Here is a 25,699-nt window from a genome sequence, read left to right as displayed (position 1 = left end):
TGCTGCTGGCTGTCCGCTTCCCTCCCTGGATTGCGGGCGGTTTCACCGAGGAAAATAAAGATGCACAAAATAAAAGCCAAAACCAACCAACCTAAAAACTCCAACGAAACAACAACAACAACAAAAAAATCCCAGCTAAAATACAAAACCAAAAACCTCAAAACAAGGCTTTAAACGCTGGGTCGCGTCACTTCAGAGGAAAGCGGTGTCAACAGGGCAGCCCTGCAGACAGGGACCCCATTCCCCCTTCCCCCGCCTTCCTCCCACCGCTCCCGGCCCCGCAGGACCTCGGGCCGGGCACCCCGCACCGCGGGCCGGCGCAGCCCCGCATCCCGCCGCTGCTGAGGGAGCGAGCAGGTGTTTGCTTCCCAGGGAGCGGAGCAGGTACAGGCGAGGGAGGCTGTGCTGAGCCTGGAATTTCCAGCCCGCAGAGGGGAGGAGGGAGCGGCAGGGGCACTTGCGTAAAAACTGCGATGACTTTGTGCGTGGTCCCTCCGGAAAAAGACTTCATTAAATCACAAACCTCTTGTCTTTACCCAGTTATTGCCCTTTGATTTTATGATTCCAGGGCCCTGTTTGCTTTGGCTGGGGACTTAAGTAAAGATTATCGTTATTAATATCTAACACAAACATTTTAATTGCAAACACACTGACGACCTTCACTGGGAAGCCCGGCATGTCAGCTGCAGCCGCGGGGGTCACGGAGAGTCTCTTCGGGAGGTATTTTCTTTATTTAATGAAAAAACTCTCCTTTAGGCAAACTTACTCCAAACAGTCGCTCAAGTTACCCTGCTGCTGGGGGAGCCGCTGCCGCGGGGGTCCTGCCAGGCGGACGGGCGGCTTGTTGGGGTGATTGCTCGGCTGCGGGTGAAGGTGGCAGTCGGTGCCCCGGGGTGTCTGTGCCTTGAGGGGTGGCTCAGCACGGCTCCTGCCCTGATGCGGGCAGCGGGTCCCGCGGGGCTCGGATCGCCGTGTGAACCGTGTGTAGCCCTTCCCGCGGACTCGGCGGGAACCGGGTTGAAACAAATTAGAAATACATTCGACGAGCTGCTAGCCCGATCTGAAACACTCTCTTACTGGGCAAGTGCCTTCGCCATAGAAGCGAGCTGCAGCGTCTCCTCTCCCGTGCCAGGTCGCTGAGGTGGCACGCAGGGCCCCGCGCTCCCCGACGCGCCGCTTTCTGAAGAGCCCGAGGGTTCCCCGAGGCAACGGGGTTTAATTTGAGAGGAGGAAAAAACATGGGGAAAGTGTTGCATCACTGTGCCCACCACACTGTCCTGTCCCGCCGCAATTAGTCTTTGTAAGGGAGTATCTCGTTAGAGAGCAATTGGAGGTTGTACATGACTGCTTTAAAGACTCGGCTGGGGGGTAGGAAGGCACGGTGGATTGGAGCGCCAGCTCTCGGGCAGGCTCTACCCAGAGCTTCCCCTTCAGACCGATGTACCCGTGCCCCTGATGGCCAGGAAGGGGGAGATCTTCCCGAAACGCGACTGTGACCTTTCAAAAAACAGAAACAAAGAATAAATCAAGGGCCAAAGTTGGCGAGGAGACCGCACGCGGTAGAGTTGCAGTGTCCTGTTTACTTGTGCGGGCTGTTCGGCGGGCCCTGTGTGTGTGCCAGGGGCAGACTGCGCCGATCCCTGGTGGTCGCCCCTTCCCGGAGGTACAACCTTTTACAAACCGTAACGCTCTGACTGTGAGCAGCTCCGTTTCACCATCCTCAGAGAGGCTGTGGTTTTTTACATCACTGAGTGAAAGGCTTCATATGCTGTTACCCCCCCACCCCCAAACCCTTTCGGTCGCTTAACTCTTTCCTCCCTGAAGGACCCCATTCCCTTCTCCCTCAGGCTCAAGGAAGCCAAGGGGAGTTACCTTTCCTGGGAAGAAACTACGGCTCCCTCCAGCCCCAGAGGGAGCGGGCTCCTGTCGCAGAGAGTTGCTGCCCCATTAGTGCAGCAGGCCCGTCAGTTTTGGCGCAGAGAAGCCCTGCGTTCAAGCCCTCGGTGCCGAGAGGAGAAGGTGAGACGCCCTGAGCCTCTCCCAGCTCCAAGACCGGGGCAGGAGGTCAGGGGGATGAGTGGGGAGGACGACGGGCGGGGGTATCTTCTTTCGTGCCCCTTTTCGAACCTCACCTTTCAAGTGCAGGGCAAGGCCAGCGAAGCATCTTTGCCTGGCAAGGTCCTCGAGCGGCACTGTTGGGCATTTTAGGGGAGCAATATCGCTTTCCAGGGGGACATGCGTTCCGCGGGAACGGGGCCGCGGCGCGCTGCGGGCGGCCGGAGGGGCGGCGGGTCCTGTCCGGCACCCACCCGTGCCCGGGAGCCCACGGAGACACGGGGGATTCACACCCTGGTGATTCACACCGCGGCTGCGGCCCTGAAGGGGAAACCTTGGGAGGGGTAACCGAAAGAAAAATCTGTCCCGTGTCCTGCCTCCAGTCACACGGGTCGTGCTTCTGCTACACGGCTCTGACTCTTCAGGCCTTCATTGGCTGAGGTCAGTGGCAGGTTTGAGCTCCGGGATCGGGTTATTTTATGAAATTAAGAGGACGGGAAGAAAACACTGTAACACAAAGAGCTTTATTTTACAATCCAAGAAATCCATCTGTTCTTATATACAATATCACATTCCACCATTTAAATATATATGTTATTTTTACAAAAGAAAAGACGGTACTGAAATTATTTACAGGAACGAATGAGGCGGGGATTCTTTAAATATGACTCACACGCAATGCAACCAAGGGCTTCACTCAGACAGGAATGAACTTCCCGGTGAGTCTCAGACAAAGCGGATCACCGGTACACAGGTAAGTATCTTAAAAATAAAAAAGGAGGGTGGTTTATGCAACACAAGTTAAAGAAAACAAAACTCGGGTTAAAAAAAAAGGCAAGAGAGAAGTCTGTCTGACTCGAGTCAGTGGTGGGAGCCATTTTCTTTGGGGTAGGTGTACCTTGATTCGATTTTAAAAAGGGCCCTGCTTGGGCTTTCCACTGTGTGAATTTGCTTCGTTACTTAGTTTAGAGGAGAGAGGGTAGAGGCTCCATCTCCGTTAAATATACTACCACAAACCCCGGTTTATTTCTCCACCGCTTCCTCCGCGCTGGGCAGTTTGGGATCGTCGGAAGAAATACTGTCCACTATTGAGGAGAGGCAGCGAAGGCTGCTGGAGGCCGACGACTCGACAGCGGAGACTCCTGCTCAAGGAGAGAGAAGGCATTAAAGAGCAGAGCAGAGCGCTGCTCCTCGCCGGGGCTGCCGAGAGCCCGGGCACAGGCGGGAGCGGGGCAGCGGCACCGCCGGGATCGCGGCTGTCGGGGCTCGGCAAGGGGGCTCGGGAATCGGGGCCGGGGACGAGTTACCTTCTTTGGGGCTGACTCCTAGGGCTCGGGAATGGTCGGAAACGCTTTGCCAGTCGGAGCTGCAGGTGCTCAGGAAGTCCGAGCTGGGGATCTGCGGCACACAGGCGGGAGCGGGGAGGCACGGGGAGAGGAGAGGAGAGGACGGGTGTTAGTGGGGCGGCCGCGGCTGCCCGGGCCGGCGGAGCTCGGCAGCCGTGAGGGCTGGCCGGTTCCCCGGGGAGCGCCCGCCAGCCCTGCCGAGGCGGAGGAGGGAGGGGACGGGCGCGGCGGCGCTGCCGTGGCGGCGCAGGGGCCAAGCGGCCGTGCTTACATTTCCCTGCTTGGGGCTGAAGCTGAAGGGGTCCCCCCCGATCTCCTGCATTTTCTCCTGCTGATCTAGCCTGTGCAAGAGATCCTGCAGCCTCTCGATGTAGCTGATGGCGCTCCTCAGTATCTCCACCTTGGGCAGCCTCTGGTTGGGGTTGGCCACAGTCCGCCTTTTCAGAGCCTCGAAGGCTTCGTTGATCTTCTTCAGCCTTCTCCTCTCCCGCAGGGTGGCTGCTTTCCGTCTGTCCGTGGGGGCCGACTTTCTCTTGCAAGTTTTACAAGCCCAGATCAAGCACTGGCCGGGGAAGTGAGGGGGTTGTAGTCCCGGGGGTGCCAGCACATGCTCCTCTCCGCTGCTGTCACTGCCGGCCTCCGGCTGCATTTGGTCCTGACACGGAGACAAGGTGCCATCGCTGCCTGGGTACAGCGGGGATCCCTCAGCCATCTCCAGCTGCTGCAGGGCTCCATTCTCCCCATCCAAGTAGAAGAAATAGGAGCCAGTTTCAAAAAGGTCCATCATGCTGTCCCTGGGCCTCTCTGCCTGCTTGAATTGGGTGGCAATCTCAAAAACACCCCGAGGAACAACCCAGATGGAATTTAATTAGTGCAGTGACATAAGTCCCCCCTGCTTTATATAGGAGCTGCTGAAACCCTATCCAACTTTTAGCTGTCGCGGTGTATCACCCTCCAAAACTGATTCCAGTCAGTCTCCTGGGCGCTGTCCTGAGAACATCTCCTATTTAGATGGGGGAGGGGGGACACGAGAGGTGGGAGACAAATTAGAAAAAAAAATTAAAACAAACAAACAAATAAAAACCAAACCAAAACAACCCCAAAAACAAGCGGGAAAAAGTACAACGCAGCTGTGCGCGGCCCCCCGAAGTGCCGTGCGCTCGGGAGCAGCGTGCCCGGCCCCGGGGCCCGGCTGCGGGACAAAGGCAGGGGAGCCCTTCCCCAGCCCACCGCTCCCACCCCGGCGCACGCTCCCGGCCCGGGGCTGAGCACACAGGTATCAGGAGAGGTTTCAAAGGCAGCCATCCCTTTCCAAATAGACGGGTTAATATTTTCAGTAGAAGCCCCTGCTATTTCCACCCCCCCGCCACCTTCCCCCTGCGTGCCATTCCTGTGACCCAAGGCACCCGGGGCAGCCCGAGGTTGGGAGCCAAGCTCGCTGCTCCTCTGCACACACGGGGAAGGTTGCCAAGGCAGAGCTGTGCTGCGATGATGAGGCACCCACAGATAGTGCCCCTCGGCTTAGCCTGTCAGTGTGAACTTTCCCACGTTGCCCATGAGGTGACAGGAGTGATTCCAGGTGACTGGGTCACAGTGGGATGGGGCTCGCTGCGCAGCCCTTGTCCTTGACGCCGCTCAGGGCAAGCGAAGCCCAGGCATATGGTGTAATTGAAGTTTAATCCCTTGGGGCTGGCAGGGTATAGAGAGCTTCCCAGACACAGAGACAGAAATGGAGCTTGTGACCACTCTCTGTTAGCTTATACTGCAATGTCACATCATGTCTGGAGCTGTCTCACATAAAGAGAGAGGATTGGGAGAATGACCTCTTTGCCTCTTTTCCTGCACTGCCTTGTGTTCTTGAAATACCATGTAATGTATGTCTGTTTATGTAAATAGACATAGGTGCATATGCATATGTGCCTGTGTCTATATGCCCACACACATGCACATGTACATTTATGTGGATAACGAAGTATATTCCTCTCTGTGTGTGTATATACACATGTGTAAGCTTTTTATAGACACAATAGTATGTGAAGATGAAGCACCTGCAATGGTCTCATAGCTCTCAAATGTAGCTCCAAACTTCAGCTTTCTGAAGGCAAGTGTGGTGGTATTGTTTATTTTTCTAAAGCTACAATTAAATTAATCATTGACTCAACTGTTTCTCCAGAACTGCAAACCAATTTTTTTGGAGTACAAAAATCTTCAATAGTAAGAGTAGTGGTGGTTTTGTTTTCACCACGTCAGTGTTGTTGGAGTGGATCTCATTTCTTCTTTAATGAGGCAGAACAATATCCAGTTTTGGATGAGACAGAGAAATTCACACTGTTCTCAGCAAAACTAATTTTGATACTATTCCACCACTGAGGTTTTTTCCCTCTTCAGATTAAAGAAAAGGCAGTCTGGCAGTTACTGTACTGAATATAAGAAACTGTTTCTCCGTTTCCATGTTCTGCAACTTGCTTTCTGTTTGACCTTTGACCAGTCACTTACTTTTCCTGTGATTTAATTTTCCACCTTTAAAGAGGGATGTAATGTTGACCTTTACCCATCCGTTGTGTCTCTGATTTAATTTGCTGACTATCCATGGAAAAGCTGCTCCTTTACATGCTCTCAGGTATTACAGGGGTCTTTGTCCCATAGCATTAATAGTAGTAATAATAAAAAAGCCCAAAGCAGCAAAACCAAAAACCAACCAACCAAACACAAACAACCACCCCCCTAAAAAAACCCCCAAAATACCCAAACTTCACAAACCAAAAGTGCAGTGTTTAATTTTTTTTTTTTTCTCACATTTACTACACTCATTTTTTTCCTTTTAATCTTTTGTTTCTTCAATACTACCCTGGGAATGTTTGGAACAAGACAGACGAGATCAGTCTACTGGTAAGGTGCACAAATGAAAATTTAGTTTAAAGGGGAAAGATAATTACCAAGTTGTTGTTGTCCTTTCAAGAGCTTTAAGTGAACTCAGCAAGTTGGGAAACTGTAAGTTTAGGAGCCAGATGCTCCTGCTGCTTTCAACAGATTTCTTTTTTTTTAAACAGGAAACAAAATATGTTCTTTCTTCCCAGCACTTAGTGACAGAGTAAACAGATCCAGTTCCTCACAGTGATGTGGGCTCAACATAATTAGTCCTTTGTAGGAATAACTGATAGGGGAAAAACTCCTAACAACCGTAAATAAATTTTCATTTGAATGAAAACGGTCAGATTCCCCATCATATAGGAAACTTGAATTTTGCTGCATCTCCCATTGCAGCACCTTGGTTTATGTAACCCAGCCAGCAAACAGCCCTAGCACATATGAATAAAATATCCTGAGATATGTTCTCCATTACAAAACTGAATGAAGTGGAGGATTCAAAGTTGGTATGGGCTTTTTTTCTCTTCATGGTTTTTATTCCTTATCATGTTAGATATAAGCACAAAGACATAAGAGGAAATAAAAGCATGTGAATAAGAACAACTGGACATAGAATAGAAAGGAGGATCACTAATGAAGACTGCTTGTAATTTCAGTTGGCTTGGTAGAACCTCACAGAAAAACTTACTCTGAAGCCAGTTCTTTATTCAGTTGTTCATGCCTCTGTGCATGGTAGCTCTACTGAAAATACACTTTCAGTATTTATACAAGTAAAACTCTGGTGTGTTGTATTTGGTCTACAAGGTCTGTTATCTTTGCCAAAGAAATACTTCAGAAAGTCAGTGAGTTGTAAATTCAATGAGTGATCAGGATGACCAAACACAAGACAGACGCACTGCATTTTAAGTCACAGCTGGCCTCCAGGAATTAGATCCCTCCAAATTCACTTTGCCACTTACAATTTTTATGGATAATTGTGGTTGATTAATAAGTCTGTAACTGCCCTGGTCACTTGTTACACCTTAAGTTTTAAGCAGAAATTTAGTCCAGAACTATTAAGAAGTATTTTGTCAGCTAGGACTCACTTAACACTTTATACCATTCCAAATATCTCCTTTTACTCCTTCACTGTTCTCAAGATTTTTCCAGGCACAGGCACAGTGTGTTTTAAATCTTTGATCTCTTTAACACCTCATTGCAGTGGCATTGGTAATCAGTGAGGATCCATCCTATCCATTGCTGTGTGTCACTGTGAAAGGGCACCTGGGTGAAGGTGGAATTTTCAGGCCTGATTATAGCCCTGTTCTACTCATACCTCAAATACTTGGTTTGAGAGATGGCTAGATACTTTGGCTACCAGGGTAATGATTCTTAAATTGCTTCTTGTAGTGCAGGTTACCAGTGTAGGTCCAGCTGTGGGCATACTGGGCCTCTCAGAATTTTTCTACACTTTGGAAATGGAAATCTTTCTATCCACACTCCTCTTCTTCCTTTTACACTCGTGCTCAGCAGCATCCTTCTTAACAGAAACTTTCAGTATTTTATTGTTAATACAAGATGTTGTTTTTCTGCCTTTGCCTTTTCAAGCAGTTTATATTCTTCTAAACGTGTTTTTGAAATCCTTCTAACATTTGACTTTATATCTTCTACTGATTGCTATTTCCAACATCTTTTTTTTTTCCCCACAGGAAAAATAACGCTTTTAAAATTGTGGCATTTCTAATCTAATTTCTGAACAGAAAAAAAAAAATGCTCTCCTCATTACTGTCTCCAGACAACCACTCAGAGTACTGAAAACCTCTTTGCTACTGAAAACCTCTAGGCTACTGCTCTTTTTGTGTTCTCTGTCAATTCCAGTTCACACAGGCTTTCTCACCCTGAACAGGTTGTTCAGGTAAGGGTAGGTGGTGTGTCTGGAAATACTGGCACTGTTATCCATGTTTTGTTGTCACTTGCAGCCTGTGCAGTGACATAGTCAGGACACCAGTCTAAGCTGTAAACAGGGTTAATTGTCATTTCTCATGATGTGTTTGTAGGTACACCCAGATACTCACCAAGGATGGGTTTACATTCTCGTTTCACTTTGTCAGGAATGCCTTTGACAAGGAAATCTCTGACTAGCCCTGACTTACTGCACTTTCCATTCTCCTAACAGGGTGCTCTCAAGGGTGTGTCACCTGGGTTCTGTTCATGAGAAACTAAGCTGGAAGGGACCCTGAAATGTTAAGGGAATGCTGGGTGCTCAGCACTGCCAGGTTAGACAGATCTGTACCTGCCTCTCCTGTATGATCCACTGACATTTGTAGTCACAGTTCTTAGGGAACAGCTAGAGAACTGTGATTTGCTGCTGAAATAGAATATTATGCCAAGGATTGTAAATTGAGGATTAGAAACTTCATCCCTCCCTTCCCTTCAGAAGGATATTTTAAGCATCTGCTTTGTAGGATGTTTGAAATGGCTGACAAATGTGTAAGGGGAGAGTTGGCACACCAAAGACTGGTAGTGTGTTAAAAAGCATGTATCTATTCCTGAATCTACAAAATATTACAGAAGTGTTTGGTAAATAGAGATTATAGCTTTTCCACGTGTGTTCTTCAAAGTGTGGGCAGTGGAAGCTCTACAAGGGACCAGCATTTTTTATGCTGACAATGACCTATGGGAAATTTAAGCAAAAAGAACCTTTCTGACATTCCAGAAGTAATAATAATAGTAATAATTCCTGCTGCTGGAACAAAGCATATCAAGCTTCATGGCTTGGAGTATGTAGTAGCACTTAGCTGAATTTCATTATCTCTTCTTGCCTTAAAATGAATTTCACAGAGGTCTGTAGGAATAATGCAGCCCAGCTTTAATTCTTGATTTTAGTTTATACATGATGTTAGACTTACCTGACTTTTGTTTACCTAGAATTTTTTGTTCACTTGACCCTGTTCAAATTCTGCTTGTCCAAGGGTTTGATATTATTTGCATACCCACAATGTCACATGCATTCTCACTGGAGATTTAGGAATTGACCAGAGGAAGTGTGTGTACTGTACATACCAGTGCTCGTCTATAAGTATGTGACACTTTAATTTAAAAGCACATGGCAGCAACCATCCCTCAAATGTAAGTTTTGCAAATAGGGTAGTGAACAGTGTAATATGTGCTCTGGAGCTGGGGATCCAGAAAGGCAGAGACCTGGAAAAGACAACTATGTAGAAATTTACAATCTTTGCAGGGGAAGATTTAAAAATTCTTATTTGCAGAGGTCTTGACTGTATAGCTGTTCCAAATTATTGCTGTTTGCCTTTGATTGGATATGGACTTTAGTGTTCATATCAGTTACGGTCCTGTTAGTATCTGAGAGGTGCAACCTTGCTAACTAAACAGACTTCTCCAGTTCAATATGGTGAGATAGGGTTTCATTGCCGCTCTCATGTTGGCCAGTTATGAGACACAGTTCTAAATGGCAGATGCTTTAATGCCTGTGTCAGGGGCTGCAGTGACAAATAGTCACCACTGCACAAACACATTTATTTTACTACAAGACGTTTTCCTGGGGAGGAGGGAGTGCCTATCAGAAACTGGAGGCCCATTGCACTGTTGCTGGCTGGGACAAGCATTTTTCATGGTTCTATCCACAAGCAGGGATTTCTTGCAGGGAGAAAGGGAGTAATAATGGCAGATGTCTTCTACTTGTGATTGGGCAAAACACGGGGAACATGAAATGTGGCTTGAGTAAAAGACACATCACGTTGTGCAATCACTTGTTGTTGTCATGTGTTTTGTAGTTAGGCAAAAGGCTATTTTTACAGTGAATGCTGATTTGTCTGTTTACACTACAGACTGTTGGAAGCGTAAAATGCATTTTCACACCATGTTGTTCCTGAACATGATGACTGTGACATCTAAACCTAATCTCAGTCCAAAGGGCAATAGTCAAACCATAACTCTGCAAGTGAAAGGAAGAAACAGGAATGTGAAGAGCAAGTCTCTGCATCCAGCACAGGCTGATCACACCCCCACAAAAAAAGAGTTTGGTGCTCAGACTGTGGAAAAGTGGCAGCTTACTGTTCTAGGCCTCTCACAAGGGATTTTTGCAAATAAACTCCACATGACCAATGGAAAACTGGTATGACAGTGGCTTGGAAGTGGAAGCTGTGGAGATGCACTGAGGGTAATGAATGTAGGAAAGTCTCTCCTTAGCAATAACATAGGGTTTGTTTAAAACAGCGAATCACCATAAAATAATTATGCCAAATGATTATGCGAAATGAAAACCATGAAATGATTATGCCAAATGATTCACTTTCAAAAAGAAAATAGCTGCTGTTTTTGGAAAATAGAAGCTATTGAGATAAAGTCATCTGGAAAGAAATTTGCACTGTATTAAATAGCAGTAATGACCTTGAATATTGCATCCTGTTGTTACGGAAACTTGTTGCACAGCTGCAAAACTGTTTTGGGCTGTGAAGGTCACTCAGTTATTCATCTGTGTGACATTTAAGGTACATGCTTATATGCAAGGTTGGTTACCTGTGATCTGCCACTCCAAGAAATACCTGTACTGCACTCCTTTTCCTCTGTATTCTGTTTGTGTCTCATAATTTCACTTAAAAACTTCTGCATGTTTATATGCTAAGATTTCATTTGCTTTGGTATTCTTGAAGGCTCAAAAAACATGTTATTTAAAGCTCACTGGAATCTAGATGTTTAGCTTAGTTTCTTGATGTTCCATGGGTATGTGACACAAAGGAAAATCTGCAAATCTATTTCTTGAGATTTTTGAAGTAAGTAAATGGCTCTGATGCCTACTTCTGTTCTATGTTAAAACACCTTGGTGATGTTCCAAAATCCAAAGCAGTCTAATGGTCTCTACTAAAAGAGAACATGACATTTCTCAAGGTATGGAAAGAACCTTGGCTGAGCTGATACTCTTCTTTCCCCATGCAGTTCATCTGGCACTACAAACAAAGACAGGAATGAAAGTGGGATAGTGTTCAGAGTTTCTGTATAACAAAATGGGTCTTACCCTTCTCATTCTAATCAGATTGCGAAAAATCATGCTGAAAACCCGCTTGTATTTAATTCTTCACTAGACTATTCTGGACAAGATTTCAGAGAAAGGGCACAGACTAAAAGATTGCCAGATGCCCTCTTGACCTGCAAAAAGTCACCCAAAATAAGGCTTCGCCTGAATTGATGCATGTGGATTTTTTAAGGAGGTGTATTGGTTGTGGTTTTTGGGGAAATTACTAGAAAATTAAACACTAAGGAAAAGTTTAGAAGAAGAAACACATAATCTGTTCTGATTAGATAAACAATCCCTGAAAAAGTAATCTTAGATCTGTGTTTTGAAACTGGTAACTGTCAAATTATATCTATGCTTAGACTCAGAGAAAAAGTGAGAAAAAAATTTTGTGAAGTGTAAACCAGCTGGCTAATAACAGAATCTGTCAACCTGTAGTGTCATTATTTGTGACCAACATTCATGTATTAGAGTAGACTAATACAAGTGTTTGCCTGGAAATGTAAGCTTTACAGTTATTACTTCAAAGGATTATTGATGACTATAATAACTAAAAAATACAATATACTTAAGTTTTGTGCACTAGCAGTTCCTAAATAAACTCCACATGACCAATAGTAAATTAATTCTATTTTGATAGTTCCATACATAGTGGCCTAGTCGTGCTCGGTTCAATGTGAGCTGCTGAGTTCTTTGGACTTCGAAAAAGCCCACTGTATAAATGAGATGAGATTCAATCTTTTGTCGTCTTTTAAGCTCTGAAATCCACCCTGCACAATATACAACCCTCAAGGACATTGTGGTAAAGAAAGTGAAATTATGAGAAGCCTTAGAGGCACTTTTCCTACAGTTTTTTTTCCAAGGAAATTACTTTTCATTAGTACAAAAGAATTAGAAATCAGCATCCAAAGTTTCAATGTCATTAATGAGGAATTACCAAGAAAGACTGCCCATGAATTAATAAATAGTTAATTACCTGAAATTTCTTTTGGAGAAGAGGGCCCTCTGAAGCTTCTGGATCACTAGGATTGCTCCATTTGGATCCAAAAGTCACATCAATTTACAGAAGGACTTTATATATATATATGTATAGTCTTGATCCAGCTGATGCTAGACCCCAGAATTTAGTGGAATAAGGAGTTATTAAATGATCACACAATTGGCACATCTTTAAAAATTGTATTATTCTTTATAGTGGCTGAAAAGCAGTGTATGAGCACACTCAAGCACCATCAATGCCTCATGGGTGCTGATATTTAAACTGCCTTTTCAGACAGAGGATGTGTCTTTGCTGAAGTTGATTTTATACAGGCAGCAGCAACAGTTTATAAACAATAAAGAGTCTGCAGAGGCTTGGATTAACACTTCTCATTGTGGAGCTTTCTCAGTCAAGCATCTCAAATTTGACATTTCCATGGTCCCAGGAATTTTGTGACACTTCACATAAAGTATTTTCCAGAATTCCAGCTGTTCAGTACTGTATTTATGTCCCAATTTAGTTAATAATGGACTTGCTTAGCATTTTTTGGAACTTCTAAGCTGTTTGTGAAGTCATGAATTTGAAGTAAGAGGAGAAAATACGAGACTAGAAAAAAAAAAGTCACTTTCTTGAGACATTTGATATCCTCTGACAGAAGATAAATATGTACTCACAATGTCCCTGAACTGAAAGTCAGGCAAGAATTTTACAATCAGTAGAGAAACTGCCTGATGTGATCAAATAATTCTCTCTTTCCTGACTAACAAGAGCTAGCTAATAAAAAAGAAATTATAGCTACGCTTTTATTTCTGAAAAAAGTCACTGAGTCACCTTAGTTACAGCACATTCAAGAACTGCAGGCACGCACAGAACAATAGAAATGCCTGTGACTCAAACTGACATATATAGAGAGTTGTAAATGAGATAATGTTACTCGAACTTCTTGATGTGACTTTTCCAATGCCCCAAAAATTCTAAGTAAGTCATGATATAGAGTGATCTTATTAACTGTACCAGGTTCTTGGAAGGAATTAGCTTTCTGGTTGTGATAACTTTTGGTTTTAAGTACTTTGCAATTATTTTATTAAAAAATACTTGGGGTAAAAATGTGAATTCTTTGTGATTTATTTGCAACTTTATAGTCACTGATAACAGAATTTATTTTCATTTGAAGAGTCCAAGTTAGACCAATGGCTTTTTCACTTGAGCTGTCAGTGCACACTGCTGATCCCAACAAACAGTTGTGCTGAACTCTGGTGAAGACAGGAAATGCCCAACAGATATTTCTGAAAGAGATTGCATGATACGACTTGACAAGTTCTTGTTGTCCTGCATGTCACTGCTTGACCAGTGTGTCACTATTGGTTCAGCACAGTGGCAATCCTAGGTCAGATCTTCATGGTCAGATCCTAGGTCAGATCTTCTGTTGTACCTGAGGAAATGCAGCACTGGGAAGAACAGACTGGACTTGTGGGTTCTCGAGGTTGGGATTGAAGGCACTTGAGATGGTATTTCATGTTCAGACTCAGGTGTTTATTACTTCTCATCAGTGGAACAGCCTCACAACCATAAGTTCTGCAGCCTTTCATTAATAGGCACAAAATGGCTAACTATCTCTTGTTACATGGTCTTTTAAGAGTAAAATATCTAATTAAGAAATGACACCTAGATTATTTTCCCTTTTAACCCAATAACTGATCCCTTGAAGCCCACAATGGGGATGTTTCTGTTCAATTACAAAATATCAGCCAAACCCATGAAGAAGAAGGAAGAAGGTAAAAAAGAACAACCTGCCTCTACCCTAAAACCTCTCTATGTTTCTTCATATTTATTTCTATATTCTAAAACCCCAAACTCTAAGTTTTCCACCCTGTGATATTCCATACTTCTAACCAACTACACATCCATAATCTCAGTGCTATTAATCAATTTTGGAAGCCTTCTCCACAGCCTCAGGTCAATTGTAGTGGTTTTTTTTTTGTGGGTCTGTGCCGTTCAGCACAGAAAGTTTAAAACTCTCAGCATCCAGGGTTCCAACATCCAGGTTCCAACAGGACTAGTCTCAGCCATCCTTACATTGCCTTTTGCCATAAGAATTAATATGTGATAGCAACTCTTGGTCTGAACCAAATGGCTTCCTTTAGCAAATATGACACAGACATCACACCAGTCACGTTATAGTCTGTGCCCATCATCCACATCCTTGCTCTTGGACACAGTGAGCTTACAGAAATAATGGATGAGTGTGACTCTTCCAACTTTCTGTGTTACAGAGAACATCCCTGCAGTTCTGTTAGTATCTGTTTACAGACATGTTGCCCATCAATTTATCTAATCCCTTTCTGAACATCCCAAAAGTGTCTCACCTCCCAAAGTATTTTTTGCAATTACTTACATCTGATAGGGCTTGCAGGATCAAGTCCCAAAGGACAAGCCAGCAAAGGGAAGTCTAGATAGATAATCCGTCTTGGACTAACCATGAGAAGGGTCTCAGAGCTGCCAAGAGACATCAGGGAGTGCATAGGTTAGTTAGCACATGCCAGTTAGCACTAATGCCATCAAGGGCCTGATCACACATGGGATTTATGTGCCTGTGCCCCAGTTTGAGTGCCTAAATTCATGTGTGCTTTCAGGCCTTGCTGCTGCAAGACCTTAGAGATGTCTGGAAAGGTATATTTGCTGCATTTTTCATCAGTAAATTTCCAGATGTATCTAAACATGATTGTCGGATTTTGGTGCTGTCTAGATGGTCTGGGAAAAGCCCAAAGATGGCCTTGGGCCCCCGGGGTTCGAAAGGACGAGAGGAAGCCTCAGAATTGTTCTCGGTCTCGGTGTTTATTAATTGCTTATCTAAAAGATTTTCTCTTGGCCTGACAGAGTTCTGCTCAGCAGTCAGCCATGGGCACACACTGAGAGCCCCTGGGGCGGCCACCTATCTTTATACCCGGAGTTACGTATACAATATTTATCATTTTTCTCCAATACCCTCTACCCTTATTAACCAGTGTACTTTTAGTAAAGACCAATCCCAAAGTGCCAACATCACCACAGAAAATGGAGGCCTAGAGGAAGAAGAAGAAGGAGAAGGGCACGCCCCAATCCCTCCATCTTGCCTCTCTAGACCCCCCTGTACAGGGATCTTAAACCCTGTATCTCACACTCCAATTAACTTGTCCCTTCACCACTCACCCCAGTGAAATCCTCCCGTCCTCATACTGATGTCATCTCCCATGTGGGATCAAAGTCCAGCCACCAGACATTTCTGGCAACATTCCAGGACTCCCGAGCCCCCCAGGGGCAGTCTTGTTCACCCTGCACCCCAGTTCTGAGAGACTGAGATCCCACACATGATGTTCTGGATGCATGCAGAAATCACTCACTGTTGGCCCAGCAGAGCAGTCAGGGGCATTATTTTTCATGTGCTGACATATTGGCCTGGAACAGATGGAGTCAGAACACACTTTCTAGATTGAAACTCAAACACAGCTTAGCCAAGGGCATTTTATGTGGCAGCTCAGGACTTACTTGTCATTCTTGATAGACTGTAACTGCCTCTTAGTGAAGGCACAAGATAAATGGCCATCCTGACATACCAAGGCCCTGAGTAACCTGATCAAACTCTGAAGATGGACCTGGGTTGGATGACCTCCACAGGTCCTTTCCAGCCTAAATTGCTCTAATGCTCTGTTCTAAAGCTGAGCAACAGCAGTCATAAGAAACACAGGGAAAAAAAGCTGGGAAAGAAAGGGAGGCATAGACATGTTAGGACAGAATCAGAAAGGCAAAGGACAAATCAAGAAATCAATATCAAAACTCATAAAAATTAATGAGAAACTTCTATTAAGGTTTGATTTGCAGTATCAAGAGAACAAAGCAGACCTAAACAGACAGAAGGCCATTTAGAGATGATGCTGGGCTTAATGCCTCTATCAATTAAAAATGCTATTAAAAAATGAAGTGCAGTTAGCTGGTTAACAAAATTATTAACACTGATAACAAAAGTAGAAAAGTCAAGACAGGACAGAAAAACCAAGAGGTAAAATTATTAGATTAATTTACATGCTAAAACTGGTTCGGCCTCAGTGTAATTAGAGAATTGCCTGAAATTATTTTTACCATTTTCTGACGTTTTTGAGAACAATTGGTGGGTGAGTGAACTTGCAGAGAAGTATAGATGGACAAATGTAAAGCAGAAGCAGAAGGAATGGGACTTGTAGATGAGGAGTCCAACCTAAGTTTCTGTGAAAATACTGAAAAATTATGCAATATTTGTGTACAGCTCTAAGAATACAAAGGGGCGAATAATGCCAACATGGAGTTGACATTAAGACTCAGCTGTGCCAAATAGATTTTTTTGTCCTGCCATGATAAATGTTATGCAATAAGCAGAAATATAGCAGAATATAAGGAGACTAAGCAGAAATTATTTAAATGAAGTTTTTTCTTCATTTTCACATGCCATCTTCATACGAACACTATGAAAATGAAGACTATGTAATGAAACTTATATACATATTCAACTCTTTGTAAACTCATCAAAGCAGAAGTCTTGAATGTGAGACTTCCCAGAGTGCTCCTCTAGGAACTTTGGTTTTAATTATAACTCATCTGGTTGAATTGAAAATATGCTTGTCAAGTTTTCAGATATCACAGAGAGATCTTGAATTATCACCTTTTGGAGGACTTGTGTAGATTTCAAATTCTTCATGACCTCAATTTGATGAGGACAATGGCACAAAATGAGCATTTCAGGGGGGAAGATCACTGCAGAAATCCAAATTGAGTACCTAACTAAGTGGTAATTCTACAGGGGAAGGAAACTGATAGTTACGGTGAGTGGTAAGATGAACATGTGTCATGCTGTTCAGAAAGGAACCCCACACACCCCACTAGGACATACAAACAGGTTAGAGGCACATGAGGTACTCCTTCCCTCCTGTTCCAGGCTGGGAAGACTTAGCTGCAGTTCCTTATCCATTTTCAGGGACTGCTCTGCATCTCCAAACTGATACAGCTGGTACCACTATAGACAGCACAGAATGGGAAGATGAAATGCTAACAAGAATGATGAGGTGCTTGGAAGCATTGTGTAAATGTTGAATGAATGTGGTGATAAAGAGTATAGAAAAGTAAAGGGAAAGTGCTGGCAGTGATCAAGCAAACAGTAAACACTGCTGCAAAGAGGAACAGAGTAGACTGTTGCTGGTGTTTATGTGGATGGAAACAAATAGCTGCAATTAGTTATAACAAGGCAGTTTATGTCAGTGTCCTGATAGAAAGAAAATCCCAGATAGCTTGGCTGCAGAGAAGCAGCAAATCAATGTCTGCTGGAAGTGACACTGCCTTCAAGCAAAATATGCAGATTATGGGACAATGAGATTCCTTTCTTTGTCCTATTTTGCTATGCAATATGTTATGATTGTTCCTTATTATGAAGAATTCTACTTTCTTTTCGTGTGGATAATGAGGAGCATTAAAGGTAGAAGAAGAAAAGCAGTCAAGATATCAGTGCTCTTGTGGGGAGGGAGAAGATCCAACCAGGCTCCTGTAATTTTTTTTATTACTGTACTTCAAGTTTTGAATAGCTTCCTTCCACATTTCATGTGAGAGCCTGCCCCCCTCAGGGTACATCCTTTTCTGAAGGAATATCTGAATAAACTTGAAAATGGCACTACTGGGAAAAGACAGATAGTGCATGAGTGATTCCCTGGTGTGATGATTTCCTGAGATGTGATAAACAAGGATAAACAGTTCCCTGTTCTGAATCAAGAAGAGGATGAAAGTAAATCAGTGTATTGTTTGAGTGCTTAAGATAAAAGCCTAGTGGTTTACTTCTGAACTTTTTTTAGAATGGGAAATCAGAATTGGCAATTCCAGCTGAATTAGACAACAGTTTTTATCTACATCATCAGTCCTTGTTTTGTCCTAAGTCTCATTCATAATTTCTGAGAATTCCTTTTTTGAGTTGCTGGTTTTCTCTGTGCTTTGAGTTTGGCCACTTACCTGTCAGCTAAGGATTCTGCCCAACAGTTAAGCACTGTAACATCTGTAACATTTAAATGTCCTTGAAATTCTCGAACACAACCCCACTCCTATTTACTTTGTTGCTCCTTTCTTAATACCTTTCTTTTTGACCTTCAGACAAACAAACAAAAAAGAGTCCATGCATGAAATATGAAGCAAATTGTAATCTACCTGGTCTGTACACTGAAAACTTCAAAACTTCCTGTGCCCAAGAGCCACCAGTGTTTCTGGTGCACAGAGAAGCAGGAGAGGAGCACTCATTTGGAAGGGCTGGAATGCAATAGATGGCTTTGGCTGTCCTGTGAGCTCACTGCTTCATTGTGGGACATGACTGGGCTGAGTGCCTGGGCTATTCTGATGCTGTTGGCCTCAGCAGCTTCCCCTGACTCACTTCCTCCCAAAGGCAGGGCTTGGATTACCCAGCAATGCCAGCAGACCCTCGCTGCCAGTCATGTGCTGTGTCTCTGGCATGGAACTTCATTTGAATTGTGTGTGACCTGTGAGCAGCACAAGGTTAGCCTCTGCTGAAATACAGAGCCTAAAATTATTCTTGCAGTCCTTCTCCAGAAAGAACTGTATGTAGTTCTTCTACAGTATATACTGTATTGATTTCCTTAATGTGATTGAAAATGTCCTATATAGATAACTAAGACTTGTTTAAAAATAGAAATTGTAATAGAAAACAAAATTTAATTTGATTTGTATTTGCTTAGAAATGACACCATAAAGTCTTGCTCATAGATTTACATATTTGAAAGATGAACCCTTTAAGATGAACCCCTTAGCCAAGTTCATCAAAACCCCAAACTCTGACTTTTATCTGGAATTTCTCTCTCGGGAAAAAGAAAAACATCACAGGATGCTGGATATCAATAGAATATAGTATTTCTGTATATAATTAATGCAGTATTTTTTTCTCCTAAGCATTTTAATACATGTATTTCAAGTACATCATTCAATGTACTTTTGCTAAGTACAAGGTTCTTTTCATACAGATATTGGCCCAATTGACATGTTTTTTCAAGCTCATGTCTAAGTTTTAAATCCTTCTGGAATTTTCACCAGCTGTCTATTTTGAAACTTTTTGTTAGTTTTATCTCAATAGAAGCTTTCTTCTTCTTTCAGCTGTTTGAGAAATTCTGTTTCACAAAGTCTATTTAACAACACTACTGAACTTTCTTTTTTGTTTTGGAGAACCAGATAATATGAGAGCTCAGAGCTTGTTTTTGAAATCAGAATCAATTGCTTCTGTAGATTCAAGACTTAATGGTCACAAAAAGAGCTTGTCACACCTGACATGACTGATTTAGATTTGCTTTTAGTTTCCAGAGCTTGAGTAGCTGCTTGTGCATGTTACATAATAAAGGATGTGTGGATGTGATATATTGTAACAATGATCACAAGCTAGAAAAAGTGATCTTCAGTTAATTCTTGTAATTTTTGTAATTTTTCTAGTATTCCAGAGACAGAGCTGGGAGATTTTTTCCCAAACACTGAAAAAGAAGGAAGATGCCTTGGTTGATAACTACCTGCTTTATTCCTGAAGTGCAAATTTGGAATCTTTCCAGAAAGATGAAGTTAGTTCCATGGAAAATCTCTCTTAGTTAATGCCCTTCATCTTGGGAGCCACTGCCTGCCACAGTTCTTCCTTGTCAAGGCAAGAACTGAAGGGATGATGAAAGCTAAGCAAAGCTTTCACGAGCACTGTGTTGCAGTGATGCCATCCATAGTGACCCCTAACAATCTTCTGGCCATTTGTTTGGTTGGGATGGAGAAGGAATTTATTACTTTGATGGTATTTTTAGTTGTCACAGAAGGTGCACAAAGACATTTTGGGAGAAACTCGTTTCCCCCAGAGCTTTCAAGTACAAATACATAGGACAGATAATTGGTAGGAAAAAAGGTTTGACAGGTATTTTTATACAAAAATTAAGTCATCTCTTTCAGACATGCAAAGTCCATGAAAACTTAGAACTAAGAAAAGATTTTCTCCCACATTAGCAGAGAACCATCTTCTTCTGACTGCCAGCACCAACTGGTAGTGATGCCAGGGATCCCTTCTGGTTTTAGAGAGGGCACACCAGCATGCAGGAGGGGAATGTTTGTCTCATTAAATTTTGACAGAATTAATATAGCTGATGCATTAATCATCATTAACCAGCAACCTGATATGTCCCCAAAACCTGCTTTGGAGTGCCAAGATAGGATATTAGGAACTGGGAGGGCAAAAACAAAGGGAAAATCAAGAAGTGATTAATGTATCTGCCTTCTTGACCATTCAGTAATACTTTTGATGTACAGAATATTTAATAGATATGTTTTCTTACAATAACGTCCACATTACAGGGTGTAGGAGTATCTTTTAGGAATTGCAATAAACTGGCCATTATGATAGAACATTTTTTATCAAAGAATCCTCCTAGTGGCTGTTTTATCAGGACAGCTCACTGTTTTCCTAAGACAACCTGTAACTATTTAAAAGTAATTTCTCCAAATCCCCACTTTAAAAGAGAAAAAAAAATAAAGACACAAAGGGCAGAAATGTGTCAAAATTTAAGTGCAAACCATGAAGAAGACAGTAGGTCTTTATAAGTTAAAAGTACTATTAATACCAGTTAAACAAGAGGTTTGCTTCTTGGTGTCCTAAACAACGAAGATGGGTTGCTGACAATGACGACCATGACCTGAATGTTCTTGTTCATCCTTAGCAGAGAAAGATTTGGATGAAACTCCTAAATATAAATTCAGGCAGCTTTGAGAACATTTTCTAGACTCCCTGAATGGGACAGTGCATTGTCAGATAACTATCTTGTTCTCCAAGGAAGTAGGATTACATGCTAGGCAGCCACTCTCCTCAGGTCGATTCCTTGCCCAGGAGTGGAGTGCAGAGCTGTGTTAGTGCAGCTCAGTAAAGGATTCTGTGCACAATATGCCAGCCCAGATTCACACTCTGTGTATTGTCTCTCTAATACTGACAGAGAATTAGTAGAATTCTGTAAGAAAACTAGTTAGATGGAGCTATTGTGAATCCAAAGAGAAGGTAGATAGATGAAAAGGCACAGTTCTGTAACTGCTTTGTTCTGGATTCTGGGAAAGGGATTAGCCATACGGGAATCAAATTAAAAGTGAAATAATGTTATTTTGTGAATGAATATTATTCCCAACTTGTAGCACATGCAGATAGCAGACTGGGGGGAAGAGAAGGACATACAGGTTTTATTAGTTTTAAGCTTGTGCCTCCATGAATGGAAGAAAATCTTCCTTGTCTATATACTGTCTGTCCATGTTCTACACTTGTAGTGTCAAAGTATTTGTTTCTATATTTAAGATTACTGAAAGAATTTACTAAATAGAGTCCTTTGTTCCTCACACTAAGTTGAATCACAAAGGATGTCACCAGCTGCCATAATGGGTGTTACCTGCATTTGTGTTTTCCAAGTAAACCAGGGGCATGTTATGGTAAATCTTATCTAAGTTCATTCCTGCATGGATGGCAAGAGTTCCCTGCAGCATGCATTACTCAGGTCGTTATATTGTCCCAAATATGCTCTGTGTGCTCCAGGACACACCCCCTGCTCAGCAGGCTTCATGGAATGCAACTGTGAATGGTACAGCTTTAGCTGCATATTGGGTTTCCAGTATCCAAGCATGCTTTTTATATCATACAGAACTCCATCTCCTTCAAAATATTTTGGGAACAACCTTGTAAAACTTCCCCCAGCTCTCACAGCACTGACTGTGAGGAGTACTGGAACAGTTTATTCATTATTACAGTAGATGGCTGGGTGCAGCTGTCATCCTACAAAAAGATCACCCTGGTAACACCAATCAACAAGCAGAGTAAGATGATCCAAATATATCTGAAACCTTCTAAATGTTGTCTTTCAACTGAAATACAGACTCACAGCTTCATTGCAAGCTGCCTGATGATGTGGGATATATGAAATATGTGAAAAGCCATTGATTTTCAGTTTTGTTTACATAGAATCTCAGAAAGGCCTACATGATAAGGGAGCTGTGAGAAGAAACAAAATTAGTAATTAGTTCAGCGTTGTTTGGGAAAAGTTATTGGGAAAAGAGAATCTCCATGCAAAATATCAAACACTGAATCCATCCTTCTTTCTTCAGCTTACACTGAACAATGACCAGTACTAAAATTCATACCAGAATTTATTTTAGCACTAAGGGGAACTTCTGGATAGGAAATCAGCTTACCCTTACAATTGTAAACAGAGCTGATGCTGCAAAGATGTGCTGCTGACAACATAGCTCATCTCTGCAACCACAGAAGCAGATTTGCACTTGCCTGGTAATCATAGCCACAGAGAGGACAGGGCAGAAAATGTATTGAACAGGAGTCAGAGCAAAACCATGGCTGATATTCCATGATGCCATCTGGAAACCAACTCATGGGAGAGAGACAGAGGGAAGGTTTGCAGTAAGATCACACCTGTGAGACCACTACCTGCAGTACTGGAATTCAGATGACCCATACTGCTGTTTGCAATTCCTTCTTATGTAGTCACATACAGATAATAAACACAACACTATAAAAGAGAAGAGAACATAGAGAACAATGCTGGGAGGAATTGGGTTTTTTTGACACCGTATAATGGTGACACAACAGTGACAGAGAAAAGGTTGAAACAGAGCATCACGTTTCAGCACATTTTCTCTGACTCATTTCCTTAAAATCAAAACCAACAAAGACATATTCAGTGCTATGTGTCAGTGGTTTCCAGTTACAGTCTATTGTATTCAATGCATTGCAGCAATGAATGGGCAGATAACTTAGTTATAAAACAACCCTGAATTCATTATTACCATGTGTATATTCTCTAAACCAGTGGCTAATTAAATATTTGTCATGTCTTAAAAGAAAAATTATTTTGTATCTATTTTTACTGAATATTTCCATGTACAGACATTGATCTTGCGTTATGTTTCACACGTGTAGCCCTCTAAAACAGGTACTTCTCAAATTTTGTTTTCAGAAAAAATCTCCTCTGTTCACAGACTTCACAGGGCATTGTATCCTGAATCTCATCAAATTCATATCCACATCTAGGTTGTTTTTCAATTTCTGTTTGCAACCAAGAAAGCTCCCTGTCATTCTACCTTAGTATGAAATATGATTGACTCATTGTTCTTTGCTGTTTTTCTTAGTAACTGCTTATGATCATACTCCATACTGCAGCAATATATAGATGGTACTATACAGATTAATTCACATTAATAATCTTTCACATAATGTTAAGGAATTAAATTACTGAATAGCTCCATATATGCAGTAAAATCGCAATTGAACTCACAATTCTCTTTATCAACTCTTTTAATAGTATAAGAAGTGCTTAAAATTCAACAAGAACTTAATGCTCTGCTGTCTTTCTGTTACCTTTGTGAAGAGAACAAGCCAGTATTTTAAGGACCCTGACAGTAGTTTCTTGTCCAGTAGAACTGGCTATAAATACAGATATGTAAAAATATTGCTTCTTCTCTGTATAGAGATATCTTAGTCTCTAGAAATTTCCCAGATAATTTAATACAGTGTGACCTAATTTCAATCATCCTGTAGAATTTCTGGGGTTTTTTCACCAATTTTTGTTCATTCAACTTCTAATTTTGGCAGAGTACACTCTTGCTATATTAGTAGTGCCAAGAATTTGTAGAAAATGGAGTGGTGACATTAAAAATGAATGGATGGGCTGCTTCATATATATAAATATATTTTTAAAATAGCAGTTGGACAAATTCTGCTTGACTCCAGCTCTGTGGTGCTGTCAGTTGCACCACCATAGGGAAGGGTCATTTCCAAAGGGAAGGAGGGATGGAAGACAAGAGACTATGTGCAAATTCTTCTTTCATAACTGAACTGAGATCTTGAGTAATTTCTTGATATATGGATGCTCCTCTATCCCTGTAAAGCATTGGCAGACACACAGGAAGGTTCAAACTACTAAGAACCAGTACTCGGAGAGAATTGCTGGGAGATACTTCTTTCCCTGACCACGTACCTTATGAACTGTGGCCAGTTCATGCTGAATATTATCTTTTACCCTGGAGAAAATGCAAATGCATCAAGGTAGCATATATCAGATTGCTTATGTCAAATTGCACAGAAAAGTACCTGAATTGCTTCTCATAGAGAAAAGGGAGTCCCACTTTCTGTCAGGCAAGCTTTTTCCTGATGCAGTGTAAGCCACAGTGTAATTATAGGCAGGTCCCCTAAAGGAGTGTATAGAATCTTCACCATCAAGTATTTTATAAAAGCCAGAGGACCCTTAAGTACATTTAGAACTTCTGGAGTTGCATCTCTGAGTTGCATAAGGCTGTTTTCCCTGCAGATATTCCACCATTGTGGATATAAGACTATACAAGGTTATGACTCTATAATGTCAATTTATCACAGTGCTCCCTGTACTGCTACCAAGTACAACCACAAATCATGAAAAACATCTGTAAGTCCCTATAAGCAATTTGTCAGAATACTTTAAAGTACATGTATAATAAATGAAGAACACATGTTTCATAGGAACCAAATGAAACTAGAGCTGCACCGAATGCTTTGCCAGAGACTTGAACAGCTGTGGACATCACCTCTCTCTCCCCCAATCAAGCTTTAAAAGGCATTGTTTTCTTTTTAGCCTGACAGGTGATGTTTACAATACCGTTGATCTTCCTAAAAGACAGATTGCCCAAATATCTCTGTAGAACACTTCTACCTCCTTAAATGCTGTTTTTGAATTTTCATTTTAGATATTTGGCACTTTCTGCAAAATTACAAAGGGTCTTCACTGTTCCATTCTTGCCAGTTTCTAAAAACACCGTGGTTTAGTTCTGAGAAAATACCATGTTACCTTCTGCATATCATTTTCTGTCTGGAAGCCACAGTGAAGAAATGGAAATCTTTGTTCACTGGCTATTCTGTTCAGAGTGTGTGCACACAAGAACAGCCCCTCACATACATATTTCAGGGTTCTAAAGAGTTTTGTCTGATTTCCCTGAGCTTGATGCCTCAACAAGACAGCTTTTGACTTCTTCTGTCTAAACACAATATATAAGATGGCAGTTCCAAAGTCTCTTTGCTATTATGTTTTGCATCTCTTATTAAGGTCACAGTTTCGTTGTTATTCAAAATGATGACACATTTCTTTACCTGAGAAAAACTTAGCAATCCACCCTTCCACCCAATAATATCAATTGAATACTGCCACTTCCATGTAAAACCAGGGCACACAGTTTCATTATCTCTCTGGTCTTCCTAATCTACTAATTTTTGCTTTTATTCTCAGATACAAGCTTCCTGCCTCTCTCATTCCTGTTTCAGATCTATTTACAATAATACCAATAATCATCATATCATCATCATTAGGAGTGGAAGATGTTTTCTCTTATTAAATCTCTAGATATTAGCTC

General features: G+C 42.3%; 1 protein-coding gene across 1 annotated transcript; it reads right to left on the bottom strand.

The window, feature by feature from the left end:
* Window positions 1–3,078: 3,078 nt before the first annotated feature.
* MYF6 (myogenic factor 6) lies at window positions 3,079–4,188 on the bottom strand. The gene is made up of 3 exons (XM_054278602.1): window positions 3,673–4,188; window positions 3,363–3,453; window positions 3,079–3,197 (listed from the first exon to the last, which is right to left on the bottom strand). Exons 1-3 carry the CDS (start codon window positions 4,186–4,188, stop codon window positions 3,079–3,081), a joined length of 726 nt encoding a protein of 241 aa, XP_054134577.1.
* Window positions 4,189–25,699: the final 21,511 nt, after the last annotated feature.

The sequence above is a fragment of the Melozone crissalis genome, unplaced genomic scaffold (assembly GCF_028551555.1).
Source record: "Melozone crissalis strain CALT ecotype California unplaced genomic scaffold, PUWL_Pcris_2 ptg000004l_1, whole genome shotgun sequence".
Taxonomy (NCBI): domain Eukaryota; kingdom Metazoa; phylum Chordata; class Aves; order Passeriformes; family Passerellidae; genus Melozone; species Melozone crissalis.
The sequence above is the reverse complement of the archived record's forward strand: the minus strand, read 5'-3'. Positions and strand labels throughout refer to the sequence as shown.

Excerpts from the sequence above, each read along its gene's own strand:
- MYF6 (XM_054278602.1), bottom strand. The coding sequence starts at position 4,188 with ATGATGGACCTTTTTGAAACTGGCTCCTATTTCTTCTACTTGGATGGG. Across the intron at positions 3,454-3,672 it reads TCAGCCCCAAGCAGGGAAAT|ATCCCCAGCTCGGACTTCCT; the intron begins GTAAGCACGGCC and ends TGTGTGCCGCAG. Across the intron at positions 3,198-3,362 it reads AGGAGTCAGCCCCAAAGAAG|GAGTCTCCGCTGTCGAGTCG; the intron begins GTAACTCGTCCC and ends CTCCTTGAGCAG.